The sequence below is a fragment of the Puma concolor genome, chromosome C1, assembly GCF_028749965.1.
Source record: "Puma concolor isolate L17-30 chromosome C1, mPumCon1.1.hap2, whole genome shotgun sequence".
NCBI lineage: Eukaryota > Metazoa > Chordata > Mammalia > Carnivora > Felidae > Puma > Puma concolor.
Window position 1 is genome coordinate 159924155 of NC_141674.1, and position 22072 is coordinate 159946226.

At 33.2% G+C, this 22072-nt stretch overlaps 1 protein-coding gene across 8 annotated transcripts in view; it reads left to right on the plus strand.

Moving 5' to 3' along the window:
• Positions 1-22072, plus strand: part of UBR3 (ubiquitin protein ligase E3 component n-recognin 3) — a 239416-nt gene that overhangs the window by 171749 nt on the left and 45595 nt on the right. For 6 of the 8 annotated variants that reach the window (XM_086718860.1, XM_086718861.1, XM_086718862.1 and 3 more), the window contains 2 exons: positions 774-859; positions 11933-12038. In XM_086718860.1, coding sequence (XP_086574986.1) covers positions 774-859; positions 11933-12038 — 192 coding nt within the window. Of the gene's footprint in view, positions 1-773; positions 860-3722; positions 3827-11932; positions 12044-22072 lie in introns of those variants that run through there. The other 2 variants (XR_015255298.1, XM_086718866.1) reach the window with 2 other exon arrangements.

Sequence of the window (22072 nt, forward strand, 5' to 3'; positions counted from 1 at the left end):
ATAATTGCTAAATATATAATAATTGCAGATCTATATGAACATTATCAATGTTTAGCAGTGTCAGTAGTTATACAATGCACTTTATAAAACTGTGATTTTAGAAGTCCATAGAAGAGACTGTTGTTAATTATATGTGTTGTTCATAGCTGATGTTAGTGATTTTAATATTGAATTCTAGATACTATCTAAGCTCCAGTGAGTGATAACCGTTTCTCCGATAGAAAAGTTGGTATGCCCTTGTGTTTTATATGACAGTAACCACCTATTCAGTGGCTGACAGTTGGGTACAAACTCCTTCATCACATTCATGTGCAGGTTTATGAAATGTGTTGCTGTTGTTTTCCTTAAGGCCTAGTTTTTAGTACTTGCCAACATTTGGGATTTTGCCGCAATTACATCGTGATGTGTGCAGTTTTGCAGATTATAAATATGAACATATAAATATAGATAAACTCACCCTTTCTTTCTTTCTTTCTTTCTCTCTCTCTCTCTCTCTCTCTCTCTCTCTCTCTTTCTTTCTTTCTTTCAATTTTCATTTGCTACTCAGATCTATCTTGTTGTGGCATTCAGGTAGCCAGGGTCCAGAACTACAGATCCCTTTTTATTTATAAATATCAGATAAAATATTATTATGGATATTACATAAACTATTCTTTGGCAAATAATAAAGTTGAAGAACTTCATTATTTAGGTTGATTCAGACATATCATTAAAACAAATTAGAAAGTATTGCTTCAGCCTAATTGAGTTCTATTTTAATGCTTTCCTTACAGAACCAATTTGGAACTTGAATTAATTCATCGGGGAGGCAATTTGTGTTCAGGTGGTGCAAGCACAGCTGGCAAAAGGTCTTGTTTAAGTAAGTAGTAAACAGTGCTAAATTTAAAAACATTTTTATTTTAAAAACATTTTTAATTATGTCATTTCTGAAAAGCCTCTGCAGGCAAAGTGGTCTTTTGATGTATTTTCACATTCTTTTTATGTTGCATATAATCAGTTTTAATGGTGATTATATGCTTTAAATGGTTTATCTTGTACTTTAAAGAATCATATGAATATTTATCTCTTCCTATACTATGAATACTTAGTAAATAAATGCCATACCAATAGATCAGATTTACAGGGGCTCAAAAATAAAACAGTGTCTCAGCTGTAAAAAATTGTCTTCAAACAAATTCTTTTAAAGAAGTTTTACATTGTCTGGATTTAAGAAAATTTTTTTACAAGTTAATTTGTGTTGCCTACAGATTTCTGTCATACACAGTGCTGCTGTTAATGAAGGCATTTGCACTCTATTTTGATGTGGACATTACACTATATAAAATTGTGGATGCTTGCTTTTATTTATGAATATACTTTATGTTATGAAATGAGCATGATTTTTCATTACTTTTTGTAAGGGTAAATTTGAGAGAAGTGTCATTTCATACTTAAAGTACATTTTTCATGAGTATGGTTTTGATGCTATCACTATTTAGTCAGAGAATTAATGTGAATAATAGGAGTAATGTTACTGAATGTCATGTACAGCCAATTATTCTTTCCCAATCACTGGAGTTAAAATGTTACCTAATGTCATCAGCACAGGAAATAAAAATTGTTTAAAATATATAATGTATTCTTTGAAAAATGAATGTGTTTTCTTAAATGCTAAAAAATATTAGTAGTTTATTAAAAATTATCAACACATAGGTTTCAAAAATATATGCATGCTATTGTAAAAAATATACATATATGTGATTTTGGTATGATTTCAAAGGACTGATCAAAAACATCTTGAAAATTTTAACATAAAGGTACAAATTTATGTGAAATTTCAACTGAGTTACTTTTAAAATTCTTACTAGTTGTATTAGATTTTGGTGTTTTGGGTTATCACTTGATTCCTAGAATGTAAGATTTTGGAAGTTATTTGTTACTAAATAGTATTTATTGACTTTTGTATGTATTTAAACCCTACTGTACCAGGTGATTTAGTATTATGTTTTAAAGGAGAAGTTGTTGATACATAAGAGTTTTAGTTTCTGGACTGTTTGAATTAGCAAAAACTATAAGTTCACTTATTCAGATTATTTTTTCTTATTAATTTATTCTTAAATGATGTTTGGCATCAATAGTGTTCCAGAAACTGTCATATTAGAAAGTATTTAGTAAAGGAATTTCAGTTTTATGTTCAAAAGCTCTACTTCATTTTTTCCCCTCTGAGGTACTTAAATTTATCCAGAGACTTGTAAATAATGAATTTATTCAGAATCTTAAAACTAGTAGTAAAATTCTAGCAGCATCCACTTCAGTTATCATCCTTAATTTTAGTTTAAATTATTAAATTGATAGTTACCTCCACTTTCTTTTTATTTTCCCCTTTAATGAATAAGAGATTATAATGTGCCAATAAAGAAAAGGTCATGAACATCCTAAATAAAAAATCAATACTATTTTTGGTTTTTCTTTTTCTTCTTCTGATTTATGTTAGTCCTTCATTCCCCCAGCTTTCTTGAAGTATGATTGACAAATTATATTGTATACAATTGTATATACTAAGGTTGTACAACATGATGGTTTTTATTTTTACTTGCCATATGATTTATTATTGTTCAGTTGCTTATGCATTATTTATCCTAATGTAGAATATATTTTATGTTGTATAAAATCCCACTGTTTTGCAAATGTTATTTACACAAGCTTAACTCAAACTCAAACTTAAGATGATGGTGTGTCTTAGGACCTTAGATCAAATATTTCATTTTTTCATTTTCCAGTAGAATGTTAATAGTATTATTAAACAAAAATTCCGTCTTTTCTCTAGAGACTCCTTTTAAGTCAGTATTTTCTTATTTCCATTTATTATTCTCTGTTAACTTTTTAAATATCACATTTTTATTTTTTTTAAAATTTTTTTTCAACGTTTTTTATTTATTTTTGGGACAGAGAGAGACAGAGCATGAACGGGGGAGGGGCAGATAGAGAGGGAGACACAGAATCGGAAACAGGCTCCAGGCTCCGAGCCATCAGCCCAGAGCCCGACGCGGGGCTCGAACTCACGGACCGCGAGATGGTGACCTGGCTGAAGTCGGACGCTTAACCGACTGCGCCACCCAGGCGCCCCTAAATATCACATTTTTAAAGTGTCTTTCTGATCCCGTAATATTTTGGGGAAAGAGTAACAAAATGCTTCACTAATTAAGCAAATGGTATGGAACTTACACTTTGGAATGGTGTTCCATTACAACTTCCTGATAAAATTGAAGATTAGTCAAGAAAAGAGTTAATATATTTCATCTGGAATAGCTTGTAAAATGCCTGATAGATAATTATGAACGGACACACACACACACACACACACACACACACACACACACACAGGAGTTGAGGGGGGAAAAGATTGTTCTTTCCATAACAACAAAAGTATAAAATATTACTGGCTAAATTTATGTCGAGAAATAAAATTGTAGTGGAACAATGCCATTCAACGCTTACATATTCAACATTTTTAAGCATTGAGGTAAAATGGCCAGTACCCAATCATAATAAAAGTTCATTCCTACATATGTATCTGGGAAATTTTCCGAAGTAAAAAATGAGCAAAATTAATTAACAAAGCAGAGTACTATGGTGTTTTAATAATACCTCACATTCGTAGTTTTAAAGTTTATGAAGTACTTTCACATAATTATTTAGTCTTTAGAATGACCATGTGAAATAGGTGTTATCTTTTTTCATAGAAAAGGAAACTGAAGTTCAAAGTGATTGCCTTGCCAAGTCATACAACTGGAAAATATCAGAGCTTGCACTTGAACCCACCTCTTCTGACTCTAAATTCAGTTATGTAAGACATATCCCTTGCCCTTAATTGTACCAAAAGGTACAGAACCTTTAAGAACTTTTACTCATGGGCTTAGTTAAGGACATCTTACTGAATACTGTTGCCTTGGAATCTTTCCAGGCTCTACCTGCTAACACTCGTATTATTTTGTCTCCTGTTTTCCTTTGTTAACCTTTCACTGTGATTCCTGTTTTTGTTTGGGGCTGCTGCTTCAGATATTTGCTCAAGTCCTGATTCCTTCTTCTTTGAATACCAGCTGGTTTTCTTTTTATTTTTCACCAGTTTGCTGGCTGGTTCCTTCTTACTCCTGGTATCTGCATCAGCTCCCACATACAGCTCTGCTCCTGATTTCTGGATCAGAGTTCTGGACCTCCTGTTTATCAAGTGGAAGGTCAGGCATTGAGGACCTTGTATTCAGCAGATAAGACTGTCTAGATAATTAATTATAAGATAGAAAGTGTTCAATTCTATTTTTTTATTTTAATTTTTATTTTTAAAAAATTTTTTTAACGTCTATTTATTTTTGAGACAGAGAGAGACAGAGCATGAATGGGAGAGTGTCAGAGAGAAAGAGGGAGACACAGAATCTGAAACAGGCTCCAGGCTCTGAGCTGTCAGCACGGAGCCCGACACAGGGCTCGAACTCACGGACCGCGAGATCATGACCTGAGCCGAAGTCGGATGCTTAACCGACTGAGCCACCCAGGCGCCCCAGAAAGTGTTCAGTTCTAAAGAGGGACATGGATAAAGTTCTAGGAAATTTGGAGGTTTGGGATCATATCTAGATGATAAATCAGTGAAGCTTTTGGTAGACGTGGCATTTGAACAAGACTGTAAAAGATGAGTGAATTTAGGATTTTTGTTGCAAATTGGTATATATGCTGATAAGTGCCACCAGTTTCATTAGCAGCAGATGTAGGACAAAGCAGATGCAAAAATTGAAGGCATAACTTTTAATTAAGAATAATGTTTTATTAAAATTGGTTAATTTCTTCATTCAAGTGATTCAAAAGTACATACAGAGCTCAGAGTCCAGTGAGGTTCACAGGATTTCAACACTTTTTTGCCATGATAATCTTAGTGTATTTCTTAGGTAGAAATTGTTGAAACTACTGGCTGGGCTAGGAGTAAAGGGAGGAGGTGTCAGTTGGTAAATTATTAATATTTGGGATAGTTTTTAAAAATATTTATCTTTAGGTAAACAACATCTTTCCATATCTTTGGGTCTGAGACTTTATATTACTGTCATTTAAGAAGCCACAGTTTATATTAAAAATTAAACTGTAGTTAGGTGAAATTATGGCAAACCCTTGCTTTGACATTTTCACTGGGGAGTCTAACTTAATTTTGATATATGATCTCATCAAGAAATGATGCATATGGTGAATAACTGCCCCTGTGTTTGTTATTCATAGAAAGCAATCCAGCTTAAATGTGTGCAGGCAACTTGAAATAATTCTAATTGCTCAAAGAATGAATTAGGAAGAATGATTTAATGTTAATTTCATCTTACAGTAAGACTACACAAAGATATTGTTGGTTAAGATTACAAAATTCCTCCTAAGTAGTCTGACCTCATTCTTTAACAGTGGTAAAATTCTGATATCTATAGCTTATTAAGGTCTATTCTTAGACTTAAAAATTATGAATTCTACAAATAGATTGAATCACAACTCTTGTTCTATTCTTTCTGTTATTCCATAACAAGAGGAAAATTTGGCTACCAAATCATAACAGTCAAAATGTACAAATTAATATAGAAATGTGAAAATTGCCTCCTGATTCTATTCTTTATGAATAAAATAGGCAGATGATTTGGGAACAAGCTGTTTTACCTCATGAATCCTTTTTGTTCATAGTACCCAACCAGAAGATTGTTGTAAGAACTCAATATATAAGTCCTTTAATTTTTTTAAAGGACTTAACAGATGTTCTGTTGACCTGGAGATGAGAAGATCAGAATAGGATTTATTCCCAAAGGTTGATATAGTTTATCTGTTGGGAACAAAATACATTGTTGGTCTGGGGAGACCTGGATTAGAGGGATAAGAGTGGGGCTTGAGAATCAGAGCTAAGAGGAGTGGCTTTATTCTTTAGGTCTTTCTGAAGGTTCTGTGCTTTGTGGCAGTGTAGTCAGGCCACATTGGTGCCTCTCCCCATATTGTTCCAAGCAATGATGTAAATGTGAAGGGGGAAGCTGCTAGTCATCTAAACCTTAAAAGTAGAAGGAAAACAGTTTGATGAAATTAATACTAATGTTGTGATACTTGAGGTGACCGGCCAAAGAATGATGGTGTAGTGTGCCCTGGAGTGGAGACATAGGAACTCCAGGAGGCAGTAGAGGAACACACAGCATGGAAAGCAGGCGGGTACTAAAGACAGCTTTTTTCCTCTGCATTTTTCCAGACTCATATGGTGGAATAAAACCTCCCCTAAGTAAGCAAAGCTCTGCTACTTTACCCCCAAATTTCCATGTGCCTTCATAGGATATAGTGCTGGAAGGAGCACTGGATTCGAGTTAGAAGATCCGGATTCTAGTCCTGTTTGTTATCTTTTGTACTCTAGGAAAGTCACCTAATTTTTTACCTTATTGTGGAAATGGAGATGATGATAGCTGTGCTAACATATCTGTCACAGTTAATTTAAGGATCAGATGGTAATAGATAAAACTGAAAGTATATATATACATGCTATGTATATATACATATACACTAAAATAGAGTTTATGTATAAAACTGAAGTCTATATATAAAAAGTTATTATTATTATTACCTTTTTTCTTAACCCTCTAAAATTCCTACCATGACTGCCACTCTATTCCCTGCCCTGCCTTGCCTGGAGTGGTGGGGAGTGGGATGGGGAAAGATGAGTCAGCTCCTGTCACCCATGGCATGAATCTCCTGTTTCTTGGGAATCAGAGCTGCGAATCTTCCCTTCTTCTTAGAGTTGTACCCAGACTTCATTTGAGGAGCCATCTCCCATCTTTCTATGGCTAATTTCTCAGGGGTGTGTAGAGGAACCAGGATTAGCTGATTCAACTATGAGAGGAATTTACCCACACCTATTACATTCACCTTGGATAAATTGGTCAGAATCATTTCTTCACTTTGATTGGTCAGTTACAGAGAAATTGGGATTTTTTTCCAGAGAGTCATTTGACTAATTGAGATTTTTTTTCATTGACAATTATTTCATCAGTGATAGCTACACTGATACTACTAAAATCTTGAATGATCCAAAATGTAGACCCAGATAAGTTTACCTTAGGTAAATTTTAACAGTGGTACAATTTAAAATGGAACCAATTTATAAAAGTCTTTAGGACAACTCTTCAGTACATATTTGTTTAATGACATGAACTCCACTAAGAAATAATCTACCAGTTTTAGATTACTTTAATATTGATAAAGATAGAAGGGATTGTTAAAGCTTACCTTTTTGTTCCAGCTGAGAGCTCTTATAATTAAATCATAGGGTTTGTGTGTGTGTGTGTGTGTGTGTGTGTGTGTGTGTGTGTGTGTGTGTGTGTGTTAAGGACAAACCAGTCTTTCAGGGTGTTTTCTGCTTTGGTGAGGATATGTCTGTATTGTGATTAAGCACATTATAATACTTTAGACTTGTCACGATTACAAAGAATTTGGTTAGGTATTGGAGAAAATAGAATTTTTTCTCCCAGGTGAGTTGTCAGAGTAACCAACATAGGGAAGAAGATGGTGGGAGCAAGTAGGTTAAGCATTGTGCTAGTAGTTAGAGTTGAAAGGTCAGTCTCTTTGGGGCAATAAAATTAGGACTGATTAATTGGCATACTTCTTGGTTACTGAGCCAGTGTGTCATTACAACAGGAAAGGAGAGTAAAAATCCTTCATGAATTTTATGCTTATATCATACTATGTTTTTTTGTATGATTGTTGATTTATTCACACAATATTCAGCATACTTAAACAAAATCCTATTATGTGACAAGCACTGTGCTAGCCTAAAAAGTACAGAGAAGAAAGGACACAGTTGTCTTTTTCCAAGCGCTCTCACCATTAATAGAGAAAAACGTGAAAAATAATTACAGGACCATATAAGAAGAGAAAATGGAGTTAACTCAAGGTATAGAGAATGTATAAAGCAGGGGATGATTACATTTGTCTCAGTTGTGGTATTAGAGAACATTTTACAGAGGAGCCCTTGAACTTGCTCTTGAAAGAGAAATCGATTTGCCTGGAGCCCAAAAAGGTACTATTCTAGACTAAGAGAAGAGCTTGCAGAGACGGAATAAGACAATATGACACATTGGGGAATACTTGGAAAGGAAAGGGAGGAGAGAAGGTTAAATAAAAGATAGGGCTTAGCTCATGAAAGGCTTTCGATACCTATTCCTTCAGTGGTTCACCAACCAGTTATGAGATAATATGATAGACTTATTGTTTACAGGGATCAGGAGAGAATGAAACAAAATGAACCTGAATGAGCACTCTGTTGAGTAATCCATTTGTGAAATGATATAGCGGTGGAGTGAAGCAGAAGAGGATGGATCATAGGAGGCAGAACCAATAGGATTGGTAACCAGTTGGCTATGGAGGGCAAGGACATGGGATTTGACTCCCCAAGTTTTTGGTGTTTTATTTATTTATTTTTATTTATTTTTTATTTATTTTGTTTATGTTTGCAGGGGCAGTGATGTCATTCCCCCAAATAGGGATTATGAGAGGAACTGAACATTGCAGCCCAGACGAACATTGACCTATATAATCAGTTCATTTTTGGATATATTGATTTTGTGGTGCTGTTGAACATTGAAATGCTAGAGAAATTTGTGTATTGTAAACTTATAAGTAGACATGGAAGTTGAATTTGATGAAGTAGTATGTGCAGAATGAGAGGGAAAGGAAACTAAGAAGGGCTTCTTTTTCTTTTCTTATGGAGAAGGCTGTCTTTTAGGTTTAACAGAGGAAGAACACGTAAAAGTAACTGAGAAGGAACTGGGGGAGAACCAGAGATGAGTATTACCAAAAGTAGTACCCAAATAAATATTTTTTGTGGAGTGGTAGTTTTATGTGGAGACCTGATGTTTGTAATATTATGATTTCTAATTTTAGTTGTAATATTCTCAAGTTTATAAATATTAAACTTATTATTTATAATTTATTCTTGAAAACTATGTATGTATATACATGTATATAAGCACAGCTATCTACACTACAGATATATACTATTATTTATTTTTATTGCTGTATACCAGGCCAGAAAGGTGGTATTATTCCCATTTTACACATAATAAAACTAAGTCTTTTGTCCAAGGACATATGATCAGTACAGAGTTTGGATTAAAATCTAGGACTTCCTGGCTCCTATTAGACAGTGGTGCCTCCTATGCATATGTTGAAATGATAGCACACATCTAAATAAATTTAATGATGTTTCTCATTTCCAAAACTCTTATAAGTGTAGGTCTAACTTTATAACTTTAAAACATGTCATTCCAAAAAAAGACATTATCTATTCTTTTTGCTATTGTTATTCAAGATTTTAATAATATGATTTCTTGATAAAATTATTTTTCAGCTTTTAAAGTATCATACAAATAGTTGGTATTTAAAATGTTTTCCCACTGGGGTGCCTGGCTGGGTCAGTCAGAAGAAGATGTGACTCTTGATCTTGGGGTTGTGTGTTTGAGCCCCATATGGGGTCTAGAGATTACTTATTTTAACTTTAAGAAAAATTTTCCCATTATTTTCAGTTTTTAACTTTTTGATTATGATCATAATTTCTCTTTATCCTAAGTTTGCTACTGTCATTTGTGTTTTAGTGTAAGAGCCCATTTTGCTGATAAATGAGTTTATTCTTACTGATAGCCCTCAGACTAAATTTTGAAAACACACAATGAATAGTGAAAGGTATTGATTGTTATTTGACCAGTTTTCTGTTTGCTACTGAAGTTATCTGCAGTTTCTAGCATTGTTTTTCAAAGGTAGATGTACCTCGTTAGATATTCTTCAGCTCTAGTTAAAATCAGTACCAAAGACTATTATTATATATTGTATTAATAGCTTTAGAAGATTCCTCAGGGTTACGATATCAGTTTTTCATAGGAATGAAAAGGGGTGTGTATGTGTTAGAAAAGGAATTTGTATTTTTCTTTTAATTGTAAACCCCCAAGGAGAACTGTGTTAGAAATAACAAAGAAGTAGCAAATCTTGAATTCTTAGCTTTTCCAGTATTAGGGTGATCTGGCAGGGTTCTTCCTTTCTCTGGGCCAATTTCCTCATTGGTAGAAATGAGGGAATAGAAGAAAATGGAAATGTTTCCTTCAACATTTGTATTTCTTTAATTAATGGTAGAGGTTGGGAAAATACCTGGATTGCAACATTATTGCTGTGCCAGCCATGGTTTCAATGTAAAATAACTTAGTAAAATTGTAACGCTTATGCTTTTGATTAAATCAGATAAACTTTAAGATAATTGACTTTGATCTTGAAAGGAAATTTTAAAAAGAGCCCTTTGATTCAGTTAGCACTTACATAAAAAGATTGTAAAACCCACCACTTTGCAATTTGAGTTAGTATTTTTCTGCTACAGGAATTTAGGTGTTTTCTTAAAAAAACACTTTTAGGTTTTAGACCCTTTTTAGATTATAAATTATGTACTTGGTAAAAAACAATGTCTTATGTGTAATTGTAGTGAAATAAAATGACCAATATATCTTCACCATTTTATTTCTCTGCTAAAAACATCCCTGTTGTCAATGCTATTAGTGGAATAAAGTTACTGGAAAAATTGGAGATTTGGGCAACTTAACCGGTCTCAAAACTGGGGGTAACAATATTACCTACCTGGTAGAATTTTTGTGAAAGTAATTGAGTGCTTGGCATGTAATAAATACTCAGCTAATGTTGGCTATTAATAGGATGAAGAAATTTTAAGAGAGGATTTATACTATACATTGACCTATAGACAGGAGTGAAGCAGGTTAAGGTATTTATATTCTTCTGATCGTTATAGAGAGGTCAGATTGAAACTTAAAGGTATGTATAGAGTGTTAAGATTCAGTTCCCCACCTCCCATTTCCTCTTTATGCCCTACAGAGTGGAACATTTACTTTCATCTTACAGCTCTCCTATGTCTTACAAAAGCTTCCCAAGACAACTACTACTATTATTCCTATTACTACTGCACAGCCCCCCCCCCATAAGAATTATATTGATGGATCTTAAATGAATCTAAAATCTAGTTGGTTTCTAAGTCAGTTACTCAGAGAAACAAAATCTTGTTCAGTTTTGATTGTTTTAATTTAAAGTGGCAACAATATGCTTGTGTTATTTGGCTTTTCATCCTGTCTGGTTTTAAGAATTAGATTCAGTTATATGTCAAAAAGTATTATCTGATTTTCTAAAAAATGACTTTTGATTTACATGTTTTTGAATATTTATGGCAGAATACTCTAACCCATTCCTTGTCATTTTTACCACCAAAAAAAGGGCCTTATATGAAAACAAAATTTCGGATTTTCTTCTGCATAATTTAAAATTTTTAAACCAAAGTTTGTTGAAAGCTAAGAATTATGGATTATTGTTACGGTTTAGATAGAAGAAATAAAAACAGCTGGATTAGTTCTGCTAAATAATATTATTATTTCAGTTTTTTTCTTCATATTGAATCAAAAGATGATGAAGTCACAATTCAGTCTAACGAGGATTTGGGGAAAGATACTAAGTGAACAGAATTTCACCTAACAGTGATTTATGTGGGTGGAGTAGGACTCAGGGTAGGGTATCAAAGATAACACTAAGGAGGCGACCACAAGAGTAAGAAGTACAAGTTGTCAAGTCTGAAGCATAAGCCAAGAAAAAGTAGGTCTGTGATAGGAGATGAGGAAAACAAACCATTCCTGTATTAAGATTGAACATAAGGATAGTCCATATTCCAAAAGATACTATTTAGAGAGATATATGTCAGAGTTTACCTTAAAAGAGAGTATAAAATAGTCGGTACTTAAAGTTGGTGAATTATCATTATAAGGATGGGAAATATTTCCACACAAATTAGCTAGAAGTTTTGTTTGACGTTTGTTCTGAAAGAATTGTGTGAACTTTCTAATTACTTTTTCTTCAATTTATTTAGATCAACTGTTCCATGTATTAGCCTTGCACATGCGGCTTTATAGCATTGATTCTGAGTATAATCCCTGGAGAAAGCTTACACAATTAGTAGAAGAGATGAATTCACAGTAAGTATTATCAAAAGATTAAAGTCAATTAAAACTGTTTTTGAAAAATAGTTAAGTATTAAAATAGGATTAAAATTCTCTATGAATATGTAAATTTTCCTTATTAAACATAGAAATATATTAAAAATAAACAATGGTTTATCATTATACACTCTGTAAAAATTGCATAAAAATTCACACCAAATGAGAAAATCCTATAAAGAATCCTGTTGATTTGTATGCAGTTAAAAAGTTTGAATGGAGGTACACAAAGGCTGATTGCCTGTCTTTTTATGTGAGAATTGATTTTTGATTCAGATAACCTTAGTCTGATCCCTTTATTTATTGTAAAGTTTTCCATCAGCTTTCTACCCAGTGATTTTTGTAACCCCTGATGATTCTTGCCTAAATCTGGTATTTTATTAGGTGCTTCAAAATAGTGATTTTAAAAAACAAAACAAAAAAACTTCAATTCTGATTTATTAGCTAGGAATGTTTTTTTAATAAAGGGAAACTTTTCCATATCATATCAGCTATTTGGTTACCCTGAAATATAGTTTGGCAGGATGAATGCATGATTTTTCCCAGTTTATACATTTTCAAAGATACGAGTTGATGCCCTAGCAACTTCCAGTGGTGACCAGTAAGTGGTGGCTATTTATTTGGTAATCTCATAATTTTTATATGTTTGATGTGTTCACTCCATTTCAGCCATTCTTCTTTTCATTCTTCTTTAATTTTTATTTTATTTTATTTTATTTTATTTTATTTTATTTTATTTTATTTTATCTTATTTTTATTAAAGTATGATTGGCATACCGTATCCTATTAGTTTTATGTGTACATCATAGAAATTTAGTATTTTTGCACATTACAAAGTGATCTCCATGGTAAGTCTAGTTACCATCTGTCACCATACAGAGTTAGAGTTACTACAGTGTTATTGACTCTAGTCCCTATGCTGTACATTATTACATCCCCATGACTTATTTTATAACTGGAAGTTTGTATCTGTTAATCCCCTTCACCTATTTCGCCCATCCCCAACTCCTCCCCATTCTGGTAACCATTAGTTTGTTTCCTGTATCTGAATCTGTTTCTCTTTTGTTTTGTCTGTTTTGTTTTTTAGATTCCACATATGAGTGAGATCATAGATTATTTGTCCTTCTGACTTAATTTCACTTAGTGTAATACCCTCTAGGTTCATCCATGTTGTCACAAATGTCATGATTTCATTCTTTTTTTATGGCTGAGTAATAATACATTGTATGTATATATCACATCTTCTTTATCCATTCATCTATTGATGGATGCTTAGGTTGCTTCCATATCCTGGCTATTATAAATAATGCTGCACTGAACATAGAGGTGCATATATCTTTTCCCTAGTGTTGGTGAGAAGGTGGAAAAAAGGAAACCCTCATACGTTGTTAGTGGGAATGTAAATTGGTGCAGCCACTATGGAGGTTCCTCAAAATTAAAAATATGATTCAGCAATTCTGCTTCTAGGTATTTATCCAAAGAAAGCAAAAACACCCAATTTGAAGAGATATATATTGCTCCCTTTTAGGTTGTTGAGAATCCCTTTAGGATGGCTGTTGGACTTCAACATGATCCAAGTAGTCTTTGATAATATCCTTGTTTTCTGGCACAATAACCTAGGCTTATTTTGTATATTTTACACTCTGTACCTGGAATCAGCCAATCCTCTATGTAGTTCCTTTTAATGGGAAATGGTATTTAGAGATCACAATCTGGGTGGTTAAGGGGTATATATGACTATTATGTTATCACAAAATCTTACAGGCTCATAGGCCATTCCAGTGGACAGAGTTAGGGAGTCTTTTTTTTTTTTTTTTTAGAAAAAGATTCTGAGTTCTTACTGGTATTTGTAATTCAAATGCAAGATTGAGGGTATATTTTATTTCTTAACTTTTTTGTTATTTGCATCTTTTTTCTCTTATTCTGAAAATCTAGGTTCATAATGGTATTAACTTTATTACTACTTGCATAACCTATACTATAATGATAATTATTTAAAAAAAAAAATCACTACTTACTATATGTTCTTTTGTCCTAGAATCTATACCACCAGGGATGTACAGGCAAAATACTGTTTTTAAAGTCATTTGAAGTAACTTTTTTTCTTGTGTTGTTATGCCATCAACTTGATTTATAGTGAGACTCATTTGTTTCAGTTCTTTTTTCCTCAGTGTTTAAAAATTGCCTTTTCCCCTTTGATTTATTGATTTTAATTTTATAAAACTTGTATTTTTCCAAAGGAAAAACTATGTGATAAAGTAAACTTGAAGACCTCTGTCTTACATTCGTGCCCATTTGCATTTTTTTGTGTGTGTGAACTCTTATCTGTTGCCTGTTTCTAACAATTGAGTTGTTGATTGTTTTCCTCTTCATTTTAAAAACATGTTTATGGATTTTGAATATTAGCCCTTTGTATTATAATTTGCAAATATGTTTCAGTAGATTGTCAATTTAGTTTTACTTTATGATTTTTTTTTGCCATCCAAAGTTTTTTTTTAATGTCATATTTATTAATCTTTTCAGTAATTAATTCTGGAATTTGACTCATCCTGACTCAGGTCTTAACCCCACTCCCTTTTTTAAAACTCAGGTTTTCTTTCCCTATTTCTTTTTTCTTAAATTGAGATATGATTGATATACAACATTATATTAATTTCAGATGTAATGAAACTAATTACAACATGATTTGATATTTGTATATATTGTGAAATGATCACCATAGTAAGTCTAGTTAACATCTGTCATTGCACATAATTACAAACTTTTTTTCTTGTGATGGGAACTTTTGTGATTTATTCTCTTTGTTAACTTTCAAATACACAATACAGTATTATTTTTTTTTTTTAATTTTTTTTTTCAACGTTTATTTATTTTTGGGACAGAGAGAGACAGAGCATGAACAGGGGAGGGGCAGAGAGAGAGGGAGACACAGAATCGGAAACAGGCTCCAGGCTCCGAGCCATCAGCCCAGAGCCCGACGCGGGGCTCGAACTCACAGACCGTGAGATCGTGACCTGGCTGAAGTCGGACGCTTAACCGACTGCGCCACCCAGGCGCCCCCACAATACAGTATTATTAACTGTAGTCACTGTGCTGTACATTATATACCCATGACTTATTTTATAACTGAAAGTTGGTACCTTTTGACCACTTGTTACCCATTTTGCTCACTCACCATATCTGACATTTTGCTCACCACTGTCTCTGACAACCACCTATCTGTTCTTTGTATCTATGAGTTCATTTTTTGTTTACACTTTTCAATTTTATTTTATTTTATTTTATTTTATTTTATTTTGATTTGTTTTTATTTATTTATAAATAAATATGAAATTTATTGTCAAATTGGTTTTCATACAACACCCAGTGCTCATCCCAACAGGTGCCCTTCTGAATACCCATCACCCACCCACCCCCTCCCTCCCACCCCCCATCAACCCTCAGTTTGTTCTCAGTTTTTAAGAGTCTTCGTTTTGAAACCCTCCCTCTCTAACCTTTTTTTTTTCCCTTCCCCTCCCCCATGGTCTTCTGTTAAGTTTCTCAGGATCCACATAAGAGTGAAAACATGGTATCTGTCTTTTCTCTGTAGGACTTTTTTACTTAGTATAATGCCCTCAAGGTCCATCCTTATTGTCACAAATGCCAGGATTTCCTTCTTTTTTATGGCAGAATAATAATTCCATTATGTATGTATACATCATCCATTCATCCATTGATGGATACTTATGCTGTTTTCATGTCTTGGTTATTGTAAACAATGCTGCAGTGAATATTGGGTGTGTCTTAAAGTTTTTTGAGTTAGTGTTTTTCTTTCCTTTGGATAAATATGCAGAAGTGGAATTCCTGGATCATATGGTGGTTGTATTTTTAACTTTTTGAGGAACCTCTGTACTGTTTACTATGATGGCTGCCCAGTTTACATTCTCACCAACAATGTACAAAGGTTCCTTTTTCTCCATATTCTTGTCAACACTTAGTATTTCTTTTTGATATCAATTTTAACAATTGCAAGGTGATAGCTCATTGTGGTTTTGATTTGTATTTCCCTCATGACTATAGTGATGTTGAGCACATTTTCAGTACCTGTTGGTCATCTATATGTCTTCTTCAGGAAAATGTCTGCTCAGATCCTCTGCCCACTTTTTAATTGGCTTGTATTTTTCCTATTGAGTTGTATGAATTCTGTGTATATTTTGGATATTAACCTCTTCTCAGGTACATGATTCTTCTAATATTTCTGTGACTTCAGTTTTTACATTTAGCTCTCTAATTGGAATTTATCATGATATCTGATATAAAGAATGGATCCAATTTTATTTTTTCCCATATAGCTACCAAATACTGCTTTATGTTCTCTACAATAGTAAATTAAAACAGACCTATCAAAAAAAAAAAAAAAAAAAAGAAAGAAAGAAAAGGAAAGAAAGGTGAGAAAGCACTTTGTTTACTAATGTGGAAAGATCTCCATCAAGATAAAATGTTAAGAGAAAAATCCAGGAGAAGAAAATATGTACATTATACCACCACTTATGTGATCAAGTGGAGCTGAGAAAATTAATTTGTATTTGCTTGTTAAAACAAAACAAACCAGACCCACACATGTCCGGATACTGGATTTATAGCATAGATGGCACTGAGGAACAGTGAGAGAAGCATAGTTTTTAAAATAAATGGTGCTGGGTTAATTGGACATGTATATGAGAAGTAATTAATATTGACCCCTATCTCATATAGAACCTAACACATTTTGCCAGTTGTTTCAGTAATGTCCTAGAAATGCAAATGCAATGAAAAGGAAATTCAAGGTTGTGCTTGTATTTAGGTGTCATATCTCTTTAATTTCCTTTGATCTGAAATTGTTCCTGACTTTTTCTTTGTGTTTCGTAACATTGACATTTTTTTCTAAGAGCTCAAGCCGGTTATTTTGTAGAATCCCTCAATTTATTTTTGTCCAGTAGTTTCTTGTGCTTAGATTCAGGTTATAAACTTTTCACAGAAATACCACAAAAGCAATGTGTTCTTTTTAGTGCATCATATTAGGAGGTATATGCTGTTGACTTTGTTTTGTTATTGATGATAATGACTCTCATTTCTTGGTTAATGTGGCATCTGCCAGGTTTTTCCACTCTAACGTTATTATTTTATCCTTTGTAATTAGTAATTAAAGTTATCTTCTGGAGAGCTACTTAGAGGCTATGAATATATCCTGCTACTTCTCAGAAAAAATGTGTGTGTTTTGTGTGTTTATAGACAGAATTAGCAAGCTATTAGTATTTTGCCTGTTATGGCTAAGGAAAATCATTTTCCTTAATATTAGCTAGTGATTTTCTTTCCTAGCTAGACTTGCATACTCAAGGGTGGGGAGGGTGTGCAAGTATTAGAAGGCCTAATTCTCTGAGTCTAAGCATGTTTAGCAAACATAAGGTTTCCTAAGCGTAGTATTGGTGAATTAATAGTTTTAAACAATAGGGCACCTGGGTGGCTCAATTGGTTGAGCGCTGGACTCTTGATTTTGGCTCGGGTCATGATCTCGTGGTTCGTGAATTCAAGCCCCACATCGGGCTCCATGTTGGCAGTGCGGAGCCTACCTGAGATTCATTCTCTCCCCCTCCCCCTCCCCCTCCCTCTCCTTCTCCTTCTGTCCCTCCCCTGCTTGTGGTTTCTCTCTCTCTCAGATTAAATAAATAAACTTAAAAAATATATATTGTAAAAACTAGACATAGGTACTATGATTTCAATACAACTGTTTGCCAAGAGTGTTCTTATCAAGCCCTAAGATTTAATACCCATTAGGATAGTAGTAAATGTCGTGAACACTTATCCAGTGATTATGTCATGCTTTCATTTTTATGCTTTGCATATATAATCTCATTTAATCTTCACCATAACTATATACACTAGGTACCATTGTTATCTCAATTTTTACATATGAAGAACGGAGGCTTAGAAAAATTAATCAACATGTTCTTTAGGGGCACAGAACTAGTAAGGAATAGAGGTGGCATTTGAATCCACACCTTTCAGATTCAGGAGTCTAAGTTCCTAACTATTATTCTGTTTCCTTTCTTAGTAAGAAGAAATCTGAGCAATTATTGGAAAATCCCATTGATTTTTCCCCCCTATATTTGTTCTCATTTTTATGGTTCATTAATTCACTAACTTGTAATATTATAGTTGATTATAATATGATATCTGTGTTTCCTATCTATATATTAGATTTTAAAAGATTGAAATATCTTTTTCTATTTTCTCACTTTTAATACTTTACTAAAATAACATTCTATGTCTAATGATACAGGTTTCTCATATAAATTTTTTTCTGTAATCCTCATGAAAGTTATTTCTTTGTTTCTTTTTAATTTCATTGTGTTGATAATGGCTTTGGTTTTAAAAAATGGAAAATCAGGCCTATTAACTCTAACCATCCATTTCTTCTTATCCATAGAGTTAGTAGTATACAGTTTTTATAATCTGTATTTTTTTTAATGTTTATTTTGTGCGCACGTGCTGGTGGGTGAGGGGCAGAGAGAGGGAGGGAGAGAGAGAATTGCAAGCAGGCTTCCTGCTGTCAGTGCAGAGCCCAGTGCTTGTCTCAATGACATGAACTGTGAGATCATGACCTGAGCCAAAGTCAAGAGTCATACACTTAAACAACTGAGCCACCCAGGCACCCCTATGATCTGGATTTTAAAGATAATCTAAAAACTTTAAAAAATGGAAAAAATTATGTATTTTTAAATTAAGTATTAAAAGGATAATTACTATAATGATGGTATTAAATCTCACAGTCAAAAGTTTTGGTTCTCTTTTCTACATTAGGGTATATCCATTCATTCATTTGTTCTGATTATTTGCCTGCTGTGTGCCAGGAAAGATCTATTTCTCTGTCCTCAGAATGATTGTTTTTGTCTTTGTAGCCAACAAGCTCCAGGTTATTACTGTTTTTGTAAATTTTTTTCTGATCATAAAAATTGTATTTATTGTACAATGTTTAGAATGTGCAAAAATGGTGAGGGAGAAAATGAAAGAATATAAAATCTTATAACCCACTTACTATATATAGTTTATTACAATTTAATGAATTTATGAGCTATAAAAATGAGGTCAAATATGAGGGCAGGGAATCAATACTATTTTCTGGGAATTCCTCTAACATTGGTAACATTTTGAGATATTTATTTCCAGTTTCTTTTTTTCTGTATATATATTATGAATTTTTAAGAACTATTTGAATCCTACTATACCAGTTTTAGAATCTGCTTTTTAAAATTAACACACAACTGGGGTACCTGGGTGGCTCAGTGAGTTAAGCATCTGACTCTTGATTTCAGCTCAGGTCATCTCACAGACTTGTGAGATTGAGCCCCATGTTGAGCTCTGCACTGACAATGCAGAGCCTGCTTGGGATTCTCTCTCTTCCTCTTTCTCTCCTCCTCCCCTGCTCGCTCTGTCTCTCAAAATAAACAAACATTAAAAAAATAAATAAAATTAATACATAACAACCAAATTCCCACATCATTAAAAATTCCTTAAATGACAGGGGTACCTGGGTGGCTCAGTTGTTTAAATACCTGACTCTTAGTTTCAGCTCAGGTCATGTGATCTCATGGTTCTTGGGTTCAAGTCCCACATTGGGGCTCTGTGCTGACAGCACAGAGCCTGCTTGGGACTGACACTCTCTCTCTCTCAAAATAAATAAACTTAAAAAAATTCTTTAGATGACATACATTATTTATTCATTCCTATTGTTAATCTTTTAAATTGTTTCTCCTTTTCTACAATATCAGATGGTGTGTTTAGCAGTTCTTGACATGTCAGATATAATCCTAGAACTATAGAATGACATGAAAGTATATAAATATTTTTTAGTTTTAGTCATTTATTTGATAAATATTCACACTGCTTGTCAGGCACTGTGTTACGTAGTACAGCATTGTTTTTTGAAAAGAGTGCCCTTTTATAAGCTTTTGCTGGCAATGTAGGAACATTCCTGTTGCTGTTCATCTTGAGTATGATCACTTTAAAAACATATTTTGGGCTAGTTTGATAGATAAAAAATGGGATCCCAAAGTAATAGAAATTTGTTTAATTTCTGGTAAAATTAGCTTCATATTAATATTAAATATTTCCTGTTTATTAGCTATTTGTGTACATTTTTTATGAATTCTATGTTTAGAACATCTGTCCATTTTTCTGTTGGCATCTTATTTTTTAAAAATTATCTGAGTGATTCTTTATGGCTTAAAAATAGTAAACCTTATTTTTTCATAGGTGTTGAAACTTTTTTCCAAAATACATTTGTCTCTCAATTTTATATTACTTTTCTTGACATATTAAAGTTTTAAAATTTCATGTAGCCAAACCAGTCAGGTCTTATAATTCTTATTTTTTCTGATTGCTTTCATACTTAGAATGCCTCCCAAACTTGTCCATGATGTTTACCTTTATAACCTGTATTATAATGTGTTTCCTGCCTTGGGGTTTGCAATACCTACTTACATATTCTTTGTAGAATTTTCTTATGGGATGATTTTTAAAAATATATCATCCATTTGGAATTTATTTTCATCAGTAGTTATGAGTGAAGAGTTAATATTTATTTTCAAAGAACTGGCTAATTTTTAAAGCAGTTTTACATCCTGTTTATTATATGCTAAATATTTGTATGTTATGGTTCTGATTAGGGACTCTCCACTTTGTTCTGTTGACCCACAAGCCTATGTCTGTGGCAGAAGCATTCTGGTTTACTTTATTGAGAAGATAATGTGTATATCTCTGATCTAGATTAAGATTCTCTCCTTTTTCTCCCCTTTGACCCCCATCCATACTTCCCAATTTTTCTTTACTGTTCTCACCTGTTTATTCTTTCAGATGATCTTTAGAGCCATTTTCTAAGCTCTTCCCTTCACTTGTGATTTTGATTAGAATTATTTAAACTTATAAGTGAATCTGGGGAAAATAGCTATCTTTTTTTTTTTTTTTAATTTTTTTTTTTCAACGTTTATTTATTTTTGGGACAGAGAGAGACATAGCATGAACGGGGGAGGGGCAGAGAGAGAGGGAGACACAGAATCGGAAACAGGCTCCAGGCTCTGAGCTATCAGCCCAGAGCCCGACGCGGGGCTCGAACTCATGGACTGCGAGATCGTGACCTGGCTGAAGTCGGACGCTTAACCGACTGCGCCACCCAGGCGCCCCTAAAAATAGCTATCTTTACAGTAGACAGTTTCCTCAACTAGGAACATTCTTTATTTTTTTAAACTTTTTTTATTTTTTAAGTAATCTCTAAGCCCAACTGAGGCTCGAATATATGATCCTGGGATCAGGAGTTGCACGCTTTACCAATTGATCCAGCCAAGCACCCCGGAACATTCCCCATTTTTTAAATTCATTTTTTGTTTCATTCTAGTTTTCAAACATTTCTTAATTATACATTCTTAATCGTATTTAATGTAAAGATTGCTAAATTTTTAACAAGAATATATGAATAATTTTAATAGAAGATGTAATCTGGAGGTTTAGACTGATTTTAAATAATATTTGAAGGTCATTGCAATAATAATAAAAAAGCAAATAAGTAATAGTAGCAAAAGGGAATTCACCTCTAAATTTGAGAAAGATTGCTTCTGTTACAAAAAAAAAAATTGTTGACACATAACGTAATAAAATAAATGAGAATCTAGACTTATGTTAGCCCTTTAAGCTTTTCAGTTGCTTATAATATCCCTATTTTAAGAAACTATATTTAATTTATTCATTTGAGATGTATTTCATTTCTATACCTAAAAGCTTTGTAATTTGTTAGTCTTTAGGTTGTGACACAGAAGTTCTTAAGTCTCTTTGATTTTTATGCAGTAAAATATATCTTTGTATAGGTATGAGATTGAGCTAGTTTAAATGGATTCACAAAGTTCCTTTTAATTCTAAGTATGAGTCTTTTGTCAGCTGTTAGATTTAATACAGCAGTATAATAATCCAAAATCATTTTTGTTCTAAATAGTTTTTAATGGACC